This window comes from Zootoca vivipara, chromosome 6, assembly GCF_965207765.1.
Source record: "Zootoca vivipara chromosome 6, rZooViv2.hap1.1, whole genome shotgun sequence".
NCBI classification, from domain to species: Eukaryota; Metazoa; Chordata; class Lepidosauria; order Squamata; family Lacertidae; genus Zootoca; species Zootoca vivipara.
In genome coordinates this window covers 11481297-11504488 of record NC_142589.1, presented here as the reverse complement: position 1 = coordinate 11504488, position 23192 = coordinate 11481297, and the positions used below count along the sequence as shown (strand labels likewise).

At 45.9% G+C, this 23192-nt stretch overlaps 1 protein-coding gene across 1 annotated transcript in view; it reads left to right on the top strand.

Moving 5' to 3' along the window:
- The window catches only part of DISP3 (dispatched RND transporter family member 3), a 71916-nt gene extending 48991 nt beyond the window's left edge, over positions 1–22925 (top strand). Inside the window, exons 9-21 of the mRNA XM_035119553.3 lie at positions 1233–1394; positions 2674–2835; positions 3716–3841; positions 5168–5307; positions 6218–6399; positions 7396–7526; positions 10529–10704; positions 12155–12281; positions 15800–15945; positions 17239–17398; positions 19560–19673; positions 19873–20039; positions 22227–22925. Of these exons, the coding sequence (XP_034975444.3) occupies positions 1233–1394; positions 2674–2835; positions 3716–3841; positions 5168–5307; positions 6218–6399; positions 7396–7526; positions 10529–10704; positions 12155–12281; positions 15800–15945; positions 17239–17398; positions 19560–19673; positions 19873–20039; positions 22227–22589 (2156 nt within the window). The 3' untranslated portion in view covers positions 22590–22925. The remainder of the gene's footprint in view (positions 1–1232; positions 1395–2673; positions 2836–3715; positions 3842–5167; positions 5308–6217; positions 6400–7395; positions 7527–10528; positions 10705–12154; positions 12282–15799; positions 15946–17238; positions 17399–19559; positions 19674–19872; positions 20040–22226) is intronic.
- The last annotated feature ends 267 nt before the right edge of the window (positions 22926–23192 follow it).

Below are 23192 nucleotides of genomic sequence, written 5' to 3'. Positions count from 1 at the left end.
TTTAGTTAAGTGTTATTATTATTTGATTTGATTTCGGGGGAGCAGCTGACCCCCTGGCTACACCCATGCTTTCAGGATATATATTTTGGGGGGGGTAAACAAGACTAACAATAGGGAGGTGCTAAATGGAGGGGTCATCATTTCAGAATTTTGGCTTTGCAAATTTCATCCCTGGGATTGGTGGGAGAGAGAGATTGAAAATAAAGCTGCAGATATTATATCGCCCATTGGTGCAAATCTAGGGTGCAACTGCAATGGGCGATCTGTGTACGGGTCTGGTTGCTGCACTTCAGAAAATAAGGGGTCAGTTTGGTGTAGTGCTTAGAGACCCGGTTTCAAATCTCCCCACTCAGTGGGATGGATGTGACCTTGGGCCAGTGGCACTGAGCACAACCTACCCCACAGGATTGTTGTGAGAATAAAAAGGGAAAGTCCACCACCATGAGCATGTAAAGAAAATGAATGAATGATAAATATTGGTGGCTAGTCGGCACTGACAGCAAACCTATCCGCCTCCATGAACTTGCCCAACCTTCTTTTTAATGCCATCTTTTATTATTTTAAAAAATATGTTTATTGATTTTTATAACAGACAACAGATACAACAAAAATAACAACCAAAAAATATTCAAAATACAAAAACACCTAAATACAATAATAATAATAATTCTTATTTCATAATCTCTCTTCTTATCTCATCTAATGACTTCCTCATTCCTCCTCCTTCTGTGTTAAAATGTAAATCCCTTTTAGTAATTTCAAAATCATAATAAACAACTAACTTTACTTAAAAATTGACTTAATTCTATATCTTATAATCCTTGATATTTACCTTCTCTACTATTCCATTTCTTTCTACATACATATAACTACTTCTAACAATACTTATTTCTTAACTTGTTATTATCTACAACCTCCTTGTATCTCCTTCACTTCCATTGATTCTACTCTATTATATGCTTATTCTTTAAATAAACTTTAAATTTCTTCCAGTCTTCTTCCACTGTTTCTGTCATCTTTTAATGCCAGCCTTCTTTTTATGCCATCCCTCACTGGCTCCTGTGGGAGAGAGTTCCGCAGTCTAACTTATTCACTGTGTGAAGAAGGACTTTCCTCCCTCTCATTATATCAGAGATTAACCCAGTGAAGGTGAATGCTGGAAGATTTGGGGCAGATGAAAAGGAAGGGAAAGGAGCCTTTGTTCTTAAAAGTGTTCTTTGCTCCTTTGCTAGTGACTCTGGAAATGGGAGATGTTCCCTTGGTCTCAGTGCTGCCTGAGAGTCTTCCGCTCCCCACCAAGAATAACAGCCAAGGGCATCTCATCGCTCACCTACAGGAGCTCCTCCAGGTCTGGGTTTTGTGGTCAGCCGTGAAGAGCAGATGGGTGATTGTTGGTAAGCATTCCTGGATCTGTTTTGCGGAGATCCAATATTTATTGCTATATGATTATCTATTAATTTATATTCTGCTAGGTGCCCCATTAGGTTCCAAAGCAGTTTGCAAACTGTAGAAACCAGTTACACGACCAGTGAAATGTAGAAGAAGGACTTCTATATTTCAAAACCAATGAAATGTGATCAAAACGCACAAAGGAAACTATATTATTAATATAATCAAAATGCACAAAATAAACAATATTATTATTAATCATAATCAATGTATTCATATCCTGGCTTTTCCCCAGACCAGGACTCAAGGCAGCTTAAAACTATACAGATAAAATACAAAGAGCTGAAAACATGTAAAAGATAATTATTAAAAAGTAATTAAATTAAAGCAATATTAAAAAAACAAACCTATTGGACTACAGATAATAGCAAATTCCATTGAAAGGTTCAAATGTAAACTCCTGGAATTAAAATTTGTAGAACAAGAGACTCAGGTATGCTATTTGGCCCAGCTGCCCTCTCCCCACCTGCCAAAGTGGCTTATGTGATTTTTCGAAACAGAAATCACTAAATTACTCAAAGCTCGGACAGCATCAGAGGTGGGGTGGGGGGCTCCAGACTTGGTGGCCACATGGCACCTGACAGGTCTCTCTGACTTGGCTTCAGGAATCTCCACAGGCCATGGCCCCATCCTCAGGCCACGCCTCTCCACCCCAGACCACACCCACCTCCCCTAAGCCACACTCGCTCTCCCCCGGCGACACCCCACTGTTACGGATTGTGAACTGTGATCATGCCTCTTCCTTGCCTGAAAGGAGAATGACAAGCTATCTGTGTGTGTCCTGTGTGTGCATAGAAACCTCTCTTTTGCAGGATTGGAACAAAAGTGAGAGCCCTAGCTGTTTCCCTGCCAGCTCTTCCATCTGGCTACCTCCACCCCACTGGCATGTGGCCCCAGAAGCCTCTCCTGGGTGTGCATGTGGCTCTCAGGGTGGAAACTCTTTCCCTTCCTTGCATCGAGCGAGTCATGATTATCCTGAGCACCACCTGGGGTCGGATCCAGTGCAGAGTAGAGCCATTGAAATGAATGGGGCCTAAGTTAGCTATGTCTGACACGTTAGTTGGGTCTACTCTGAGTAGGGATCCAACCTGCTGTGCCTCATCTCCTTATTCCCTGTTGGGTCCCACAATGCTGACATTGTTCCTATTCGGAAGTGGGATGCGAGGTGAGAAGATGCTGGCATGGTCCATCTTTGACCCTCTTCCCTGTTTCTTCTTCTTCCAGGGCTCTTCCTCTCTGTTCTCCTTCTGTCTGTCTTCTTCGCCAGCCGCCTCCGCCCAGCAAGCCGGGCTCCCCTTCTCTTCAGGCCCGACACCAACATCCAGGTCCTGCTGGACCTAAAGTACAATCTGAGCGCTGAGGGCATCTCGTGTATCACCTGCTCAGGTGAGTCGGGCCTCTCGGCTAGAAACCCAGAGACTGCTGGTCAACAGAGAGCCATCCTACCTGCCAGATCCCAGGAGGGCTGCTTCCATGTTGGTGCAAAATAGTACCACCCTGCTTTTCCATACAGTGTTTTTAAGGGGTCTTGGGAAGGGGACCTGCCTGGGTTGGAGAGCACGGCCTTGCATCTGAAGCTGGATTGTATGGAGCAAGATTCTGTTTCGGAGCTGGTTGTGGTGCAGAACTTGCATCAAATTGTGGGAGAAGCCACTATGACTTAAGCTCCCATCAGCCTCTCCCAAGATCATGACCAAAGGGGGAAAGAAATTCCTCCCCAGTGTGGTGTAATGGTTAGAGCAGCGTTTCCCAAACTGGGGTCTCTGGCTGCTTTTGGACTACAACTCCCACTAGGTTAGAGTGTCAGGCAAAGGAGTGGGAGACCGAGGTTCGAATCCATGCTCACTCGTGAAGCTGGCTAGGTGACCTTGGACCAGTCACTGTCTCTCAGCCTAACGGGGTTGATTAAATGAGTTGGGGAGAGCCACCTTGAGCTCCTTGGAGAAATAAATATCTCCAGGACCAGGATAAGACTTCCTGTCTGAAGCCCTAAAGAGTTGCTGCCAGTCAGAGTAGACAATACTGATGGGCCAGTGGCCTGACTCTGTATAAGGCAGCTTCTGATGTTTCTGTGTCTTAAGGGAAAGGCTGTAGCTCAGTTTTGCACAAGGTTTGCATGTAAATGGTCCTAGATTTGATCCCTGTGTTTTCCAGGTGAGATTGGGATAAGATCCCCTGCTTGAAAGCCTTGTTTGCAGGGGGGGGGCTAGTTGTCCTCCTCTTGATGCTGGAGATCCTTTTGTCCCTGACTAACCTTGTGCGACAGGCTTGTTTCAGGAAAAACCTCGTAATCTGCAGAATAACATCCGTACCTCTCTGGAGAAGAAGAAGCGGGGGTCTGGCCTTGTGTGGGGTAGCCGAGGAAGTGCTGCAGGGGATGGAATTGTACAAGGTGAGTTCACAAACAATTCCCACATTCCTCTATACTTTACATCCACACACACACCTCTGAGTACTCTTGTAGGAAACCTGATACGGTATAGAGCATGATTTCCTGTTTATTTAACATCTGTCCCTAAACTGGCTGGTTCCAATTAAGCTATGAAAGCTCTTTCCGACAATGTTCCATAAGCTTCTGGTGGCTGGGTTTTTTTCTTTACTTAAAGACTTTGTAAGCCTGCTCTTCAGCCGCAAAGGTGCCCAAAGCGGCTCACATAAGATAAATTGGAACAGGGCGATCTAAAAGTCACTACACAAAAGGAAAGAGAGAGGAGGAGGGAAGAGGAAAATAGGCAAACATAGACACCATTTCTTTATCTCAGGTTGTTCCCTTGCTGGGTATATCTTGGACTGAGAAATGTAGTAGTCTTTTCATACCTCTGGTTGGGGCTGATAAGGAGTTGTAGTCCAAAACATGTGGAAGACACCAGGTTGGTGAAGGCTGTATAAGCCAGGCATCCCCAAACTCCGGCCCTCCAGATGTTTTGGACTACAATTCCCATCTTCCCCGACCACTGGTCCTGTTAGCTAGGGATCATGGGAGTTGTAGGCCAAAACATCTGGAGGGCCGCAGTTTGGGGGTGCCTGGTATTTGGGGATGCCTTCTATTTTTTGGTATTTGGGGATGCCTTCTATTTTTTTGGTATTTGGGGATGCCTTCTATTTTTCTGTGTCACTGATTTAGGCTTGGGTGAAGGCAAGCTCAGAACAAATATACATACAGAGATGGGACAGGCAGCCTCTTTCTCTTGCCCGATGTCCTACATGTAGAATGATTTGAACCATTCGATCGCAGGTCACATCCACACATACATTTAAAGCATGATGCTTCTTCCAAAGACTGATGGGAACTGTAGTCGACCCCTCACAGAGCTGCAACTTAACAAAATACAGTTCCTAGGATTCTTGGTGGGGTGGGGTGGGGGAGCCATTTGAATTAAATGTGTTTTGGATTCATGGCGTGGCTAGGATATTCCACATGGAAATATTCCACATGGAAAAGGAACAGATCCGACAATCCACCTCACCCCACCCCACCCAGTGGCAGAATGCGATCAATAGCAGTGACTCATACAGAGAGGCGGAAGTCAGCCTCCTCTGTGAATATGCTGCCTTTGGAGAACCTTTAACCAAAAAACAATTTCTCTTAGTCCTCTGCTGGCACGCAGTTCTGGGAAGGTCGTCTAGCTCAATTGTCTGTGGTGATGTTGAGGGTGAAGTCCGGCTGGTGGGTGGGTTTTTCAGGGCCCCCTCAGGCTGACTGTACCATGTTCTACAGCAGACCCCCAGGGAACAGTCTACATCTTCAAATCCAAAGGCAAAGGCCGGCCAGTGGTCTACAGATTCTCTCTTAATGCCACCGTCCCAGCGCCATGGCAGACCGTGTCAGCAGGAGACGGAGACATCCCCTCTTTCCTGGTGAGTTTCCAGAGCACCTATCAATAACCCATGTGGCTAAGACATAATGCTCTCATTAATGCAGCTTCATGCAGGGCAGGGAAGGCGGAGATATAGGGAACGTCTCTGGGGTAAACCCATGGGACTTCCTTTCCCCCGGAGTCCTGTTGCAACATGTGTGACTGGTTTTATTTGTATATTATTAGTAATTGTCCGATAGCGCTCAAGGTTCCCTGTTTAGGGCAGGAGAGGGGGACATTTGTCCCTCCCGATGTCATTAAACTACATTTGGCCTCACCCACTGCTATCTCATGGAATTTGCAGGGAATTTCCCCCTGTTTAGGGAAGTTTTTAATGTTTGATTATTATTTTTAATATTCTGTTGGGAACCGCCCAGAGTGGCTGGGGAAGCCCAGACAGATGGGTGGGGTATAATTTTATTATTATTATTATTATTATTATTATTATTATTATTATTATTGAATCATAGAGTTGGAAGGGACCCAGAGGGTCATCTAGCTCAACCCCCTGCCATGCAGGAATCTCCGCAAAAGAATCCCCGACAGATGGCCCAACCAGCCTCTGTTTAAGAGGAAAGGGAGTCTATCCCTTTGCGAGGGAGTCCGTTCCACGGTCAAACAGCTCTTGCCATCCGAAAGTCATTCCTAATGTCTAGTCCTTGCAATTTGCACCCATTGGTTACTGGTTAGAGGGAGCTGGGCTTGTGCAATAGTTTTAGCACACAATCTTGTGTGTGTGTGTGTGCGTGCGTATGTACACACTAAGCCCGGAAGCCCTTATCATCTAGTTGCCGCTTCATGCAGGGGAAAGTGTGCGATGCTAATCTCTCTCTCTTTTTTTGCGTCCCATTTTCCTCGGCTCCGAGACATGTGTTAGTGAAGTCTTCTGTTTTCATTAATCCATTGCTTAGGTGTATAGAGTTCCTTACGGTAACTTCACCAAGAGGCTGACCGCTTGTATGTCCACAGTAGGGCATGTCCAACAGACGGGCCCCAAGAAGTGGATGGTGACCACCTTGTCGTGCGACGCCAAGAGAGGGTGGAAATTCGACTTCAGTTTCTACGTGGCTGCAAAGGAACAGCAGCGCACGAGGTAAAGGCCCAGTGACTAAACTCTGACATGGGTTAGAATGGACCAGGAGGGTCATCTAGTCCAACCCTCTGACCTCGAACCCATGACCTCGAGATTAAGAGTCTCATGCTCTACTGACTGAGCTATCCCATTGCAGCAGCAACATTCTTTTTTATAATAATTTTTATTGATTTTTCAATTGCAATCCAATATTAGCCTCATTATAACAATAGCAAATTATAATATAACTACTTATACCCAGTGCTTTTTTCTGGGGGGACACAGGGACGGATACCCCTAAACAGTTTGTGAATCTTTGTACTTTTGTCCATTTACTATGTTTATTTCCCCCGATTTGAACTATAACATGGTGGTTTTCTTGAGTCAAAATGAGAGTACCCCTAAAGATTATTTTAGAAAAAAGCACTGCTAATACCACTGATCCAAATACCAAATTATATGATTTAGGTGGCCCCCCCTCGTGCTAGAATTGACTATTGATCCATAAAATGAAAGCAATAAACAATTTCCTGCAGTCACACAATCAATCAATCAATCAATCAAACAAAAAATCTGCAAAAACAAAAACAGACAGACGTCAGCGTAACCCTCAAAATGGAAGTGTGCCACTCAAAACAGAAGTGTGCCACTCAAATCGGAAGCGTAACACTCAAAATGGAGCACGTTCGGTTTCCGAAAAAAGTTCTCAAACCGTTTGCAGTGTTTGGGTTCCAAGGCATTTGAGAGCCAGGGTACCACTGTATAACCCCATAGAATCCCATAGAAAAGCTTCTATGTGAATGGCACCGTCCTTCGTTGCCCTATCGGCAGACGATTCACCTGTTGGTCTCTGCTGTCAAAGCTGCAAAATCTGGGTCAACTCTGTGGGACGGAGGGAGAGATGCAGACATTGAAATGGTTCTGGCACGTCCCTGAAGCCCCGAGGGACGGGCGTGATGTTCTGTAGCGCTCATATTGATCGTCCGACTTCATTACTCTCCTCTTTCCTTCTTCTAGGAAGCTCTACTTTGCCCAGTCCCACAAGCCCCCTTACCACGGCCGAGTCTGCATGGCTCCACCTGGCTGCCTCCTTAGCTCGAGCCCCGATGGACCAAACAAAGGCTTCTTGTACGTGCCGAGCGAGAAAGGTGAGACGTGGTGGGATTTGTGTGGCTTCGAAAAGAATGCCAGGAAACCCCTGTTGGAGCAGGTCAGTGGGTCATCTAGCCTAGCATTCTTTTCTCAGATGCCTGTGGGGAAACTGCAAGCAGGATTCAAGCACATGAGCCCTCACCCCTCTGACCCTGGGGGCAGAGCTTCTTCTTCTTTGGCAATCCCTCGTAGCTGATTAAGATTGTCTCCCCTTAACAGTGAGTCCCTGAGTGACTGTGGAGGCCAATTCTGGATCCACACGTCCTTCCACAGTGGGGACATTGGTTTGCAGGCGGGAGTTGATCACGGTGTGGATTTGCCAAGCATGCCTTCCTCTTAGCATAAAAAAATTCCTTCCAGCAACACCATAGAGACCAACTAAGTTTGTCATTGTTATGAGCTTTTGTGTGCATGCACACTTCTTCAGATACCTTATTTTGTTTCAACTACGTCAGACCAACATGGCTACCTACCTGTAACTTCCTCTTAGCATGTTTCTCCCTTGTGTCCTGAGTTTGAGCATCTTCAAACTCCATGACACCTTGGATAAAGGCTGTTCTCCAGTTGGAGCGTTTGCAGACCAGTGTTTCCCAGTTGTCGGTGTTTATACTACTTTTTAAATTTAGATTTGCCTTGAGAGAGTCTTTAAACCTCTTTTGTTGACCACCATCATTACGCTTTCCATTTTTAAGTTCAGAATAGAGCAGTTGCTTTGGAGGATGATAATCAGGCATCCGCACAACATGACCAGTCCAACAAAGTGGATGTTGAAAAATCATCGCTTCGACACTGGGGATCTTTGCTTCTTCCAGTTCCAGTAGTTTGTCTGTCTTCCCAAGTGATGTGTAAAATAGTCTCTTCCTCCTATGGTTTTACTTAATCCTATTTTTATGCTATCTACACTGGTAGCCTCAGTTCCCTCAAAGCATCAGCGTGTTTCTTGGTCACAGCTCAGGCTTATCAACCAGCTACAAAACCTCCCCCTTCCTCTTTCCTGGCTCCTGCTTCCCATCCTGAACAGGCAAGGAGTAGCAGGACCATGATCCATTAAGGGCAATTCAGCAAATGCCTTAAATCACATTTGTGCAATTCACACAGCCTCAATTTGTTGCCAGAGTCGAGCCGCATTAGATTATCGTAATAACCTGCAGTTTCATAAGAGTATATATTTAAAGCAGGTGGATAAATGAGTACATTAAGTTAATTTGGATAGGCTGAAAATACTAAAAATAAATTTAAGGAACCGCAGAAAGAGGGGGAAGGAAGTTGAGTTTTTTAATGTTAAAATGATTGGAAAATTATTGAAGTGTATGAAACTGAAAATCATAAATAAAATAAAAATAGGGTTGAGCCACATTGGATTGACTCAGAAATGAACACAGAACTAACTCTCTTTTTTAAAGACCTCACCAGAAATAGCCTGGTTGTTTTTCTGAAGCCCAAGCCCACGGTTGCAAAGGCCACATTTCAAAGTGTTGCTCCTGACCTTTTGAAAGCGCTAAGTGGTTTGGGACCTGGTTATCTGAAGGAACACCTATGCTCCTATAAACCCGCGTAGACCTTAAGATTGGTCCCGGGAGCTGTGCCCTTTTTCTCCCATCATGTTTTGCAAAAGCATCAGACTGATAGATACCAGACTGGCCTTTTGGGGGTGGCCCCACGCCAGTGGAATTCCCTCCCGTGGGATCTGCTTCATGTCACTGCTGCTCTGGATGTTTTTTAAAATGGGCCCCGAAGATTCACTTGCTTCCAGGGCAAACCTAACAAGGGATTGGTTGAGTATCAGATTTACTGGCGCATCCAAAGTCTTGCTGACTCCTACCTCAGGAAGAAGTTGGAAGGCGTATTTTATTTCCTTTTTTGCTGCATCAGATCCATGCTGTTGCAAGTGAGGGAGCTGAGGATCAGGCCCCTCAGGGGAGCCTCAGGAGGTTGCACCCAGCAAAACCCCGCTTCTGCATATTGAGGTGCTTTCTGCTCGCTTCCCTCTGTGAGAGAACCCCTGGCAGTAGCATCTCACTTGCCAGGAGGGAGCCTGAGATTTCCACCACCACCACCAGTTCCTCTTATCTCTGTTGTGCAGCATTCAAAGGTTGGTGGATCCTGGAAAGAGAGACAGATAAAGAGTTTGTTTTCATTCGACTCGGAACAAATAGCCATTGCGGTGAGGCTGTCGTTGGCTTCGAATCCTGACAGCTGTCGACTGTTGGAGGCAGGAAATGCCTCTGAATATTAGTTGCTGGAAACTGCAGGAGGGGGGAGGGTTCTTGTGCTTGGATCCTGCAAACAGGCATCTGGTTGGCCACTCTGAGAACAGGTTACGTGGGGCTACCTTTGAAGGTGACCCAGAAACTGCAGCTAATGTGGGAGCTAGACTGGTGACTAGGAGCGACCGCCAAGACCATATAACACCGGTCCTGAAAGACCTCCATTGGCTCCCAGTACATTTCCAAGCACAATTCAAAGTGTTGGTGCTGATCTTTAAAACCCTAAACGGCCTCGACCCAGTATACCTGAAGGGGCGTCTCCACCCCCATCGTCCAGCCCGGACACTGAGGTCCAGCTCTGGGGGCCTTCTGGCAGTTCCCTCACTGTGAGAAGTGAGGTTGCAGGGAACAAGGCAGAGGGCTTTCTCAGTGGTGGCACCCTCCCTGTGGAACACCCTCCTATCAGATGTCAAGGAAATAAACAACTCTCTGACTTTTAGAAAACATCTGAAGGCAACCCTGTATAGGGTTTGATATTTTATTGTGTTTTTAATATTCTGATGGGAGCTGCCCAGAGTGGCTAGGGAAACCCAGCCAGATGGGCGGGGTATAAATAACATTATTATTATTATTATTATTATTATTATTATTATTATTATTATGCTAGACCAGATGGATCTTTGGTCTGACCCAGCTACCAGGCTCTTCATAAGTTCTTAAGTTTAAACGAAGCAAACAATTCTCAGCAAGATCCTAATCGCAGCCTTTTTCCTGTACATCTTCTCCTCCAGCCTCCCCTAAAGTCAAGTTGTCCGTCACTTCTGGATTCAACCCTTGCGGGAACGCTAGCTGTGGGAAACCGGCGGTGCGCCCCCTAGTGGACACAGGAGCCATGGTGTTTGTGGTGTTCGGGATCCTAGGGGTAAACCGGTCCCAGCGCATGGACAACCACGTCATCGGAGACATGGTACACCTGCCTTCTTGCGCAGGGTGGGAGGGTTTGGAGGAATGCAATACCCTCTCTGCTCTCCCCAGATTAGTTCTCTGCTGTTACAAGGGACCAGGCTAGATCTGTCCAATATGCCTGCAGATATGCCTGTTGGGACGCGGGTGGTGCTGTGGGTTAAACCACTGAGCCTAGGGCTTGCCAATCAGAAGGTCAGCGGTTCGAATCCCCATGACGGGGTGAGCTCCCATTGTTCAGTCCCTGCTCCTGCCAACCTAGCAGTTCGAAAGCACGTCAAAGTGCAAGTAGATAAATAGGCACCGCTCTGGCAGGAAGGCAAACGGCGTTTCCGTGCGCTGCTCTGGTTCGCCAGAAGTGGCTTTGTCATGCTGGCCATATGACCTGGAAGCTGTACGCAGGCTCCCACGGCCAATAACACGAGATGAGCGCCAGTCACGACTGGACCTAATGGTCAGGGGTTCCTTTACCTTTACTTTATGCCTGCAGAGCATCTGAAGTGGCCAGAAGATGTTGCAGGGGATGGAAACTGGGAACTTCTGCATGCTAAACAGATACTCTTAAAGAAGAAAATACAGTTATAAAAGGGGGAACCAGTGAAATTTCTAAAATATTACTAGAAACGGAGGATCAAGAAGATCAGTTAAAAGAGGTGTGGGGAAAGGAGACAACAGGGTGAATAGATCAAAGCCGAGGGGAAATATGGGAAAAACATACGTTGAAAATGTTGTCTATAAGAATAAAAGAAAATTATTATAAATTAATTTGGAGGTGATATTTAACGCCAGCCAGATTAAGTCAAATAAACAAGGAATATTCGGTGTTATATTGAAGGGGTGCTGGGAAACAGGAATTATGTTCACATGTGGTGGGGGTGTAAATATGTACATTTTTTTTCCAGCAAAGCGTGTTTAAGGACCTAACAGAAATCACTGAGTTAAAACTGACCGAAAGTCCAGAGGGTAGCATTATTATCAATTTACGATGGGGTGGAAGATTTGCAGGCTAGGAAGGACTTGCTCACAGATTTATTGACAGCTGCACGAATTACAATAGCCAGGTGTGGGATATAGCTATGATAAAGATAAAGAGGTGTGGGATATAGCTATGAATGATAAATGAACATATGTTTGTAGAAGGGGGTCAAACCATCGCAAGAGGTGTTGACATTTTGGGAGGTTTGATAGTTCCACATTTCTATCCTTATTTATTTATGGTTATTACTTTGTCAAAAAAAAACCCCCAGATTTTCTACTCCTGAGCTCACCAGCCATTTTGCATGGGATGCTGCCATCGTACCATTTCCTGCACTGCAGGTCCTGTACAGGACTGAGGGTCAGTCTGGATGACACGCACACCCCGGGGTTCCCTTTCCAGCAACGTCTCTGCTTCCCCGACTTGATCCCGTTGCCTCATGTGTTTGTCTCTTTCTGTTTGTGTCTCCTTGTGAAAGGGCAGCGTCATCTACGATGATGGCTTCGACCTCTTCAAAGAGATTGGCAACCTGTGTAGGATCTGCAAAGCTATTGCCGGCAACATGGAGCTGGTCAAGCCGGGAGGAGCCCAGTGCCTGCCCTCGGGTATGTCGACTCCTCTTCCAGCATTGTTGCCCACCATTTGGAGTAGGGGGGGGGGGTGTCTTTGTTATCACAGAGGTATGCAGAGCCGACAGGAAAGGGGAGGGAGCCAGTGGAAACTACTAGAGGGTCCGGGGCCCGTCTACCTTGCCTATGCTTCTGTCCTTCTCGGTAGTCTCAAGTGAGGATAGCTCAGTTGGTAGAGCAGGAAACTCTTAAACTCAGGATTGTTGGTTCGAGCCTCACCTTGGCCAAAAAAATCCTGTGTTGCAGGGGGTTGAGCTAAATTTAGATCCTCTTGGTCCCTTCCAATTCTACAATTCTATGATTGTTTGCCCAATTGCTTGTGACATCCATTGTAAAATCCATGAATTGCATGCATATCATTTTTATTTCCAAATGTGTGTGTGTGTGTGTGTGTGTGTGTGTATTGAAATCATCTTTATTTGGTTTTACAAGTATAAAATTATAACAATATAACCATATACATCCATATTTAAAGATTCCTCCAAATCTCCGGACTTCCCACCTCCCCCCCCCCACAAGTCCTTTTCAAGTGCATACTATTCAGTAGTCCATATTTTATGCCGCTCCATTATCTCCATAGTATTTGCTACATTACAAGTGTTATTGCAATCCTGCTAATGTTTTCATCTGCTGATAGCAGTCTCCAAGATTTTTGGGGTACTCTCATTTTCCTACTCATATTGAAATACTGCCCCTCAATGAGGCCAAACTTAGATTCACAAAATGTTCAGGGGTATGCGTACCCCCGTGTACCCTCAGAAAAAAAGCACTGTGTGTGTGTGTGTGTGTGTGTGTGTGTGTGTGTGTAAAATGTTCAGTGCATGCACAATTCTGAGTAACACCTTGCTAACATGCCACGAACTGGGCATCTCTGACTATTTCCAACTCCCTGTGTGCTTTGACGGCACAATTGCCCCTTACTATGCGCCATAAGGTGCATAAGGGACCCAGGTGGCACTGTGGGTTAAACCACTGAGCCTAGGGCTTGCTGATCAGAAGGTCGGCGGTTCGAATCCCTGTGACGGGGTGAGCTCCCGTTGGTTGGTCCCAGCTCCTGCCAACCTAGCAGTTCGAAAGCACGTCAAAATGCAAGTAGATAAATAGGAACCGCTACAGTGGGAAGGTAAACGGCGTTTCCATGTGCTGCTCTGGTTTGCCAGAAGCAGCTTTGTCATGCTGGCTACATGACCTGGAAGCTATACGCCGGCTCCCTCGGCCAATAATGCGAGATGAGCGCACAACCCCAGAGTCGGTCACGACTGGACCTAATGGTCAGGGGTCCCTTTACCTTTTATGCGCCATCAAATGTGTAGGTTTTCTCTTTTCGTTGCTTTCCCCCCTTTATTTATTTATTAAATTCATATTACACGTTAGTTGCCATACAATTTCAGCACTGTACACAACATATATTAAATAAACGGATTCCCCACATCTAACCCTATACCCTATTCACCATTTACCCAAATGCCCATGTGACTTCCTTCACCCACATGGATGCTGTCCTTCTTGCTACATTAAAACTCTTTCATTGTGTTTGTGTTTATTCATCACATTGATCAATCAATCCTCTCTTCTGGAATCAGTGCATCTTAGACGCAATGATTCTGCAAAAATTCATAGGTTTTCATAAATGGAAACGCCCCGTGAATCCAACAAAGTTGTGTGATACACACAGGGTTATATATGCATGGATCAGGCCGAAGGGGGCCCATCTAGTCCAGCATCCTGTCCTCACATTGTGTTATGTACTGAGCTGAATCATAGAACAATAGGATCCAGAATCAGCAGTCTGATTGGTCCGCAGGAGCCACCCAATCCAACTCCAGGTGGAAGTGAATCCGCAACCTGATTGGCCTGCAGGAGCAGCCAATCAGGCAGCTGGCAGAAGTGAATCCGCAACCTGATTGGCCCACAGGTGTAGCCCTGAAGTAGCCAATCACGCAAAGCCCATTGTGTAAATAATGTATATAAGCAGATGGTTTTGGGGAAAAGGCATTCTTCTTCTCTTCTTCTCCTTGATGACTACAAGCTGAATAAAGAGCATGAAATTCACTCTCGACTCCGAGTATATTTCACATTGCCTGCCCAGATGTCAGTGATGGAAAGCCCACAAGCAAGACCTGAATGCCAAGATTCTCTTGTGATAACCAGAGGCAGAGCACAGCCATCATGGCTCGTAGTCTTCAAAAGCCCTCTCCTCCATGAATTTTTACATTCCTCTTCTAGAGCTTTCCAAGTCGGTGGCCATCGCCGCCTCCTGTGGCAGGGAGTTTCTTAGTTTAAATATGCTTTGTGTGAAGAGGAATTTTTAAGCCAAGGAACGTCCAAGCCAAACAATACTCATTTAGTCACAGTCTTAAGCTGGAATTCAGGAGAATTTAAGATAAGAACCTTATAATAGCCTGCTCGATGCAAGGAGGTTGAAGGAACGTTCCTTCATATGTGGTGGACCTGTAAAAGGTAAAAGAGTATTGGGAAATAATCCAAAATTAATTGAAAAAAATGTTTAAAAGTACTGTCCCAAAAAACCCCAGAGTCCTTTCTGTTTTCTGTTAGGGAATCATTCAGACTGAAATTCCCACATGTCAGAAAATGTTATTAATGTATGCCACTGCTGTAGCCCGTGCTTTGTTAGCCCCAAAATGGAAAATGAATGAGGTCCCAAGAAGAATATCAACTTAAACTGATGGAATATGCACAGCTTGCAGACTTAACATATAGAATAAGAGAACAAGAAGAACATACGTTTAGAGAAGATTGGAAAATGTTTATTGAATATATGGGGGGGAATTGTGTACACTTGAAAAGTTGGCAGCATTAAGATAAATTCAACAGTGCAAATAAGTTTTGATGGATTTAATAATGGAATACTGAATGATTTAGTTTACTGTATGTAAAACATGCAGGGATTTATGATATGCAAAATGAACCATGGGAAGGGGAAAAGGGAAGTCATTGATATTTTGAGGATGTTTCCATGAGTATTCAAGAAAGAAGATTTCACCTAAACATTAGGAAGAACTTCCTGACAGTAAGAGCTGTTCGGCAGTGGAATTTGCTACCAAGGAGTGTGGTGGAGTCTCCTTCTTTGGAGGTCTTTAAGCAGAGGCTTGACAGGCATATGTCAAGAATGCTTTGCTGGTGTTTCCTGCTTGGCAGGGGGTTGGACTGGATGGCCCTTGTGGTCTCTTCCAACTCTGTGATTCTATTATTTTAAATTGCAAAACAGAAAATTTAATAAAAATTGTTGAAAAATAAAAAGGAAAGCCTTCTGGATCAGGTCAATGACCCATCTAGTCCCAGCATCATGTTCTCACAGTGGCTAACCAGATGCCTGTGGGAAACCCACATGCAGGATTCGAACACAAGAGCAACTCTCCACTCCTGCAGTTTCCAGGGTTAGCAGGCATCGAAAGCCTCACCATGATGGTTAAGTATGCTGGGTTGCACAAAAAGGAACCGTACATCTATCTATCTATCCCCTATCTTTCTAGGATACAGTATCTCCACTGTCCTTCAGATGCTGCACCCAGAATGCAAGAATCTTCCCGAGCCAAACCTCCTTCCTGGACAGCTCTCCCATGGGGCGGTGGGAGTGAAGGAAGGCAAAGTCCTATGGATCTCCATGGCCTTCGAATCGGTGAGGACTCCCCACCCGAATTCTGTCACCCCCATTGCAGCTGCTTTGGATTTTGAGCCAGCTGAGCTATATACTCAGAGTAGACTCCTTGAAATAATAAATGGACCTGAATTCACCCTGTCTGTGAACTTCAGTTGGGTCTACTCTGAGCAGGACAAGCAGTGATGAAAACCTTTTGTTCTTTTGTGTACTCCTTTTGTGTGTGTTGTTGTCATTGAAATTCTACTCAATATTGAGCCAGAGCAGATTTCCAATGTATAGTTAGCCAAATGAAAACTTAAAACATGTTGTAGGATTCCCCCAAAATAGGCCAGAGGCAATTGTATTTCATCCAGCAGAGCTTTACTGCTTCTGAAGGCAAATTAGCATAGTGGTCACAAATAAGACATTCAGGATTGGCACTGTTCATAAGAAATCCAGTTGCAGCAGACTTAACTTAAACTTACAATAACTTATAATAAGTCTAAACCTTAGCACCAAGCATACTATGTACAGAACACCACACCAGAAGGAAAAGAGATAGAAATAGGAAGTGAAACCCAGGCTCCTTCTGGCCTTACTTTTATAGTCCGCATGACTTTGACAGATGAGATAAGAAGTAAAATAAAAAAAATTCCTTCAGTAGCACCTTAAAGACCAACTAAGTTTAGATGAGATAAGAGAATCAGTTTAAGCCAGCTGTAATCAGTCTCTCTAAAGGAATAACCCAAACATCAGGAATCTTCCAGAACCCTCTTGAATTAGGTAGAATAGGAAAGATCTCTACACATCAGATCAATACTTTCTGTACTAAGAAAGTTATCCCCAACCGCTTCATCTTTTGAGTTCTACAAGTAAAGTTTCTAGCCCTCATTGAGTAAGGGAGATATAGTCACCAGATTTCAGGGCACAGAGCCTCTCTGTGCCTCACAGATGCCTTGAACAAGGAAGAATATCTGAATAGCACAAAATATATTTGTAACGAAAAGCCCCCCACCATCATTGCAGATAGTCACCATTAGTGCATGAAACTTAATCCAAACATCTAAGCCCTTCAGACCCGCAGAAAACTGACGTCCATTAGGAAGGAGTTCACAGATGCAAAATTGATGCAACTTTGGACCCAAAAGAATATATCGCAGGCTCACAGCATGTACCTCAACGGGGCTTCCTCAGCATCTTTGGACAGTGACTTCTATAAAAATGTTGTCCAGTATATTTGAAATTTTGATTTCTGCTGGATCAATCTCAGTTCGGAGTCTAACAAGGCAGACCCTGAGGACTGAAGTGGGAACCCCTTTCTGTCTCTCTCAGACAACCTACAAAGGGAAGTCGTCTTTTCAAACCTACTCTGACTATCTCAAGTGGGAAACTTTCCTCCAGGATCAGCTCCAGCAGTTCCCCGAAGGATCAGCTCTACGCCGGGGCTTCCAGACCTGTGAGCACTGGAAACAGATCTTCATGGAGATCATAGGTAAGTGGCTTTTTTTTTTGCCTCCATCTCCTGTTCAAGGAAGGGACGCGGGTGGCGCTGTGGGTTAAACCACAGAGTCTAGGGCTTGCTGATCAGAAGGTCGGCGGTTCGAATCCCTGCAACAGGGTGAGCCCCCGTTGCTCGGTCCCAGCTCCTGCCCACCTAGCAGCTCGAAAGCACATCAAAGTGCAAGTAGATAAATAGGGACCACTCCGGCGGGAAGGTAAACGGCGTTTCCGTGTGCTGCTCTGGTTTGCCAGAAGCAGCTTTGTCATGCTGGCCACATGACCCGGAAGCTGTCTGCGGACAAACGTCGGCTCCCTCAGCCTATAGAGCGAGATGAGCGCTGCAACCCCAGAGTCGGACACGACTGGACCCCTGATGGTCAGGGGCCCCTTTACCTTTTACCTTTTTTACAGCGGGAAGGTAAACTGTGTTTCCGTGTGCTGCTCTGGTTCACCAGAAGCAGCTTTGTCATGCTGGCCACATGACCTGGAAGCTGTACGCCGGCTCCCTCGGCCAGTAAAGCGAGATAAGTGCTGCAACCCCAGAGTCGATCACGACTGGACCAGGGTTCCCTTTACCTTTACCTGTTCAAGGAGCCACTTGGAGAACCAGGGATGGCTGTGAATGGGGTCAATGGCAGCAAATTGGGAGTATCCATTCACTGCAGACACTGTGAGTTGAGAGTGATTTGCATGTCTGTGCTCCACCCACCTCTATTATTCTCCCAAAGCAGGCTAGCCCCAAGGCTGCCCTGTTAAGTGAGGATTTGAACCCATCTCTCTGTGGAGCTAGTCCAACTTCTACACTAGAGAGCCAGTGTCAGGCTAGGACCTGGGCGAGACCAGGGTTCAAATCCCTACTCAGCCCTGAAGCTCGCTTGGGTCACTGCCTCTCAGCCTGGCCTACCTCACACGGCTGTTGTAGGAATAAATTGGAGATTGTAGAAAACCAGCTTGAAAACGTTGGCAGCATTAAGATCAATTGAACAGAGTGAACAAGTTTTGATGGATGTTTTATTGTGTTTTTAATATTCTGTTGGGAGCCGCCCAGAGTGGCTGGGGAGACCCGGCCAGATGCTGGGATATAAATAATTGTTGTTGTTGTTGTTGTTGTTGTTGTTGTTGTTGTTACTGGAATACTGAATAGTTTAGTTTATGTAAAATATGCAGGGATTTATGATATGCAAAATGAACCATGGAAAGAGAGGAAGGGAAGTCATTGATATTTTAAGGATGTTTAAATGAATATTCTTAATTGCAAAACAGAAAATTTGATAAAAATTATACATAAAAAAAGAGATTGTGGAAAACCGCATACTCCACCTTGAGCTCCTTGGAGAAATGGTGGGATAGAAATGCAAATGTATCTCTCATTGTTGGGGCAGCTGTGAATTATTCCTCTCCTGCCGCCCCAGGATGGCTTGGTAGAATCTATTGACTGGGTAAAGGTATCTACGTATTTGGAAACAATTGTTTTCAAAGCACATTGCAACGAAATGAAAAATTAAGTGATAAAATTACAGCAATGGCAAGAAAGCATCGTTTATGAGAGGGAAAGATGCAGGTATCCACCAGGGGCTCCCCTAAATTGTGCGCCCCACTTGCGGAGCTATTAAGAGACCTGGTGAGCAAGGGCCATTGACATATTCAGGGGACAGTTGCCAAGTCAGACTGATTCCAGTTCGGAATGGCTCTCCGTTGGCAAAGGGTTGAACATAGGCTATCATAGAATTGTAGAGCAGGAAGGGGTCCCGAGGATCATCTAGTCCAACCCCTTAAAATGCAGCAATGGCAAAAAAACACCTTCTCATGGCCCACCACAAAATCCTTTTAGTGGGAGGTTGGATGTGGGACCTTCTGCATACAAGAAGCTGTTCCCCCAAAGACCCAAGGCCTTTCAGCTGCCTTATACTGATTCCAACCATTGACCCATCTAGTTCAGTGTTGTCAACACTGACTGGCAGCAGCTCTCTAGGACATTTCCATTCCTGCCTTTGAGGTGCCTCTGGGGGTTGAGCCTGGACCTTTTCCCAAAGCAGATGCTCTGCCACTTGAGCTGCAGCCCTCCCTGCACTTCTTTGGATAAACAGTTTGTGTGCATGTTTTAAACATAATAAATGAAATCTCTTCCCCACCCACCCGCCTCTCTTTCCCAGGTGTGCAGAGTGCCCTATATGGCCTCATCCTCTCCCTCGTGATTTGTGTCGCCGCTGTTGCAATATTTACCACGCACGTCCTCCTCCTGCTTTCTGTGCTGCTCACCATTTTAGGTAGGTACCTAGTTGTGATTTTGAAACTTTGGCTTCCTTGCCTGGATTCCTGAGAATGCGGGAACCTGCCTGATTGGACTATCTGTCCATTTGACCCAGCATTGTCTGCTCTGACTGGCAGAAGCTCTCCAACTAGACCTTCCTAACGTTCATAGTTAACTTTCATTTCATTACCCCTACGTATGTGTCCTCCCTGCAGGGGTCGTATGCTTAGTAGTGACCATCATGTATTTGTCCGGCTGGGAAATGGGCGCAGTGGAGGCCATCTCCCTCTCCATCCTCGTCGGCTCCTCTGTGGACTATTGCGTCCATCTCGTGGAAGGGTTCCTTCTGGCAGGAGAGAACCTGCCGCTTCACCTGGCGGAGGTAGGACAGCTGTCCTTTTTTAAAATAAATAAATAAATAAATAAATAAATAAATAAATAAATAAATACAGTGGTACCTCGACTTACGAATGACTTGACTTGGGGATGTTTCTAGTTACGAACAGAGTTCCGTCCGCCATTTTGGATGTGTTTTTTTCGACTTACGAATTTTTAGATAGGATTTTTTCGACTTACGGATTTTTTTTTAAAAAAAATCCCCATTGGCTTTGACTTACGAATTTTCCGTCTTACGAAGGTTCGTTCGGAACGGATTAAATTCGTAAGTTGATGTACCACTGTAAATAAATACCTTTTCTTGATTTTATGACAACAAATGGCGCAAGTCTCAAGACTATAGATTACTCCAATGTGCTCTGTGTGGGGCTTCCCTCGCACTTGGTCCAGAAGCTGCAGTTAGTGCAGAATGCTGAAGGAGTGAGACCCTCAGCTCAGAGATCTGCCCTGGTTCACTACTGGGACAAATTCAAGGTTTGGCTATTAGTATATAGAGCCCTTAAAAACTTGAGGCTAGTCTACCAACAAGATCACATTACCCCATAATAAGGACGCGGGTGGTGCTGTGGTCTAAACCAGTGCTCCCCAACCTTTTTATTGCCGCGGACCAGTCAACATTTGATAATTTTACCACGGCCCACTAAGGGGAGGACGTTGACTGTTTATATTTTATTTAGATTGTTTTGATTTAATAATTTTAATTTAATTGTATTTAAATGTTCCTTGGGCGGCCTGGTATCAATTGATCCACGGACCGGTAGCGGTCCGTGGCCCAGGGGTTGAGGACCCCTGGTCTAACCCACTGAGCCTCTTGGGCTTGCTGATCAGAAGGTCGGCAGTTCGAATCCCCGCGACGGGGTGAGCTCCCGTTGCTCTGTCCCATCTCCTTGCAGTTTCGAACCTTGCAGTTCAAAAGCACACAGTGCAAGTAGATAAATAGGTACCGCTGTGGAGGGAAGGTAAACGGCATTTCCATGCACTCTGGCTTCTGTCACAGTGTTCTGTGTCCTCATGACCCGAAAGCTGTCTGTTGACAAATGCCGGCTCCCTTGGTCTGAAAGCGAGATGAGCGTCACAACCCCATAGTCACCTTTGACTGGACTTAAGCATCCAGGGGTCCTTTACCTTTACCTTTTTACCCCATAAGTGCCCACTCGACTGCTTTGATCAGGTTTGTTACAGGTGTCATGTTATACCTATTCCCAGGGCTTCCCCCCCCCCCAGCAAGAGCTCAGCTCAGGTGGGCACCATCGCCATTCTAAGAGAACAAGGGAGAAGTTCTTGCTAAACTCAAGCATCTCTTTTTTTCCTAGCAGAAGAGCACTCCCTGTTCCACATTTGTAAGAACTCCATTTTTTAAAATGTGGCATGATTTGCAACTCCCTACCCCTTGATACACAAGCAGGTACCTGCTCTAAAAAACGTTATCGTTTGGACAAACCTATCCAGATGTTTAGCTTGGATTATTGCAATGTGCTCTACATGGGGCTACCTTTGAATGGGACCCAGAAACTACAACTAATCCAAAATGCGGCAGCTATACTGGGGACTGGGAGTGGCCGCCGAGACCACATAACACCAGTCCTGAAAGACCTCCATTGGCTCCCAGTATGTTTCCGAGCAAAAAATCAAACTGTTGGTGCTGACCTTGAAAGCCCTAAATGGCCTCGGCCCAGTATACCTTAAGGAGCGTCTCCACCCCCATTGTTCAGCCCGGACACCGAGGCCCAGCTCTGAGGTCCTTCTGGCGGTTCCCTCCCTGTGAGAAGTGAGGTTACAGGGAACCAAGCAGAGGGCCTTCTCGGTAGTGGCGCCCGCCCTGTGGAACGCCCTCTCATCAGATGTCAAGGAAATAAACAACTATCTGACTTTTAGAAGACATTTGAAGGCAGCCCTTGTTTGATGTTTTATCGTGTTTTTAATATTCTGTTGGGAGCTGCCCAGAGTGGCTGGGGAAACCCAGCCAGATGGGCGGGAAATAAATAAATAAATATGGTAAATAAATATTAGCGTATTCGTATTAGTATAGAAATTTGACGGCAAGTTCAAATCTGGCTTTGATCTGCTGTTGTTTTTAGCTTTAGGGGATGCCCCAGCTCAGTGTTGACACTTTTATCTTCTTTTGTAACACACTTCTCCCCCCACCCCACCCCACCCCCTCGTGCTTTTTCAGGACCCCAACTCCAGCCGCCAGTGGAGGACAATCGAGGCGGTCAACCACGTGGGCGTCGCTATCGTTTCCAGCGCCATCACCACCGTCATGGCCACCGTCCCCCTCTTCTTCTGCATCATTGCCCCCTTTGCCAAGTTCGGCAAGATCGTGGCCCTCAACACGGGGGTCTCCATCGTGTACACGCTGACTGTGAGCACCGCCCTGCTGAGCATCATGGGGCCCCCCTCTTTCACCCGCAGCCGGACTTCCTTCCTGAAGGCCCTGGCAGGGGTGCTGGTGGCCGTCGGGGTGGGGCTGTGCGTTTGCCTGGTGCTGCTCAGAAGCGGGTTCAAAATCCCTCTGCCCAATGGGACAGTCCTATAGTTCCATGTTTCCCCAACGGCCTCTTTGTGTAGCGTTTCTTCTTCTTCTCCTTCTCCCTCCAACCTGGAATTTCCCGCAGGAGTCCTGGAAGGTGTCCAGGAATGCTTTCAATTACGGCCCTCGCTTGCCGCTTCCGGGATGTCGCTCGTGCCCCTAAGAGTCTTGCTCTTTCTGTGGGTTAAGGGTGCGGGGATGACGGGCAGCACCCGGGTCAGAATTTATCCTACCCTGCAGGACTCTGAATCCCATCAGCACCAGAAATGGCTTCCCTGACAGCCGGGGCAGATGGGCGCTTGCTTTGATTTGTTACAGGTAGCTAGCTGTGTTGGTCTGACAAAGTCGAGAAAAATAATAATAATAAATTCCTTCCAATAACACCTTAGAGACCAACTAAGTTTGTCATAGGTATGGGCTTTCGTGTGAATGCGCACTTCTTGAGATCTGAAGTATCTGAAGAAGTGTGCATGTACACAAAAGCTCATACCTATGACAAACTTAGTTGGTCTCTAAGGTGCTACTGGAAGGATTTTTTTTAAATGCTTTGATTTCCCTGTGAGGTACAGGTAGGTGATCCTGTGAGGTAGGTAGGTTAAGCCAAGCAGG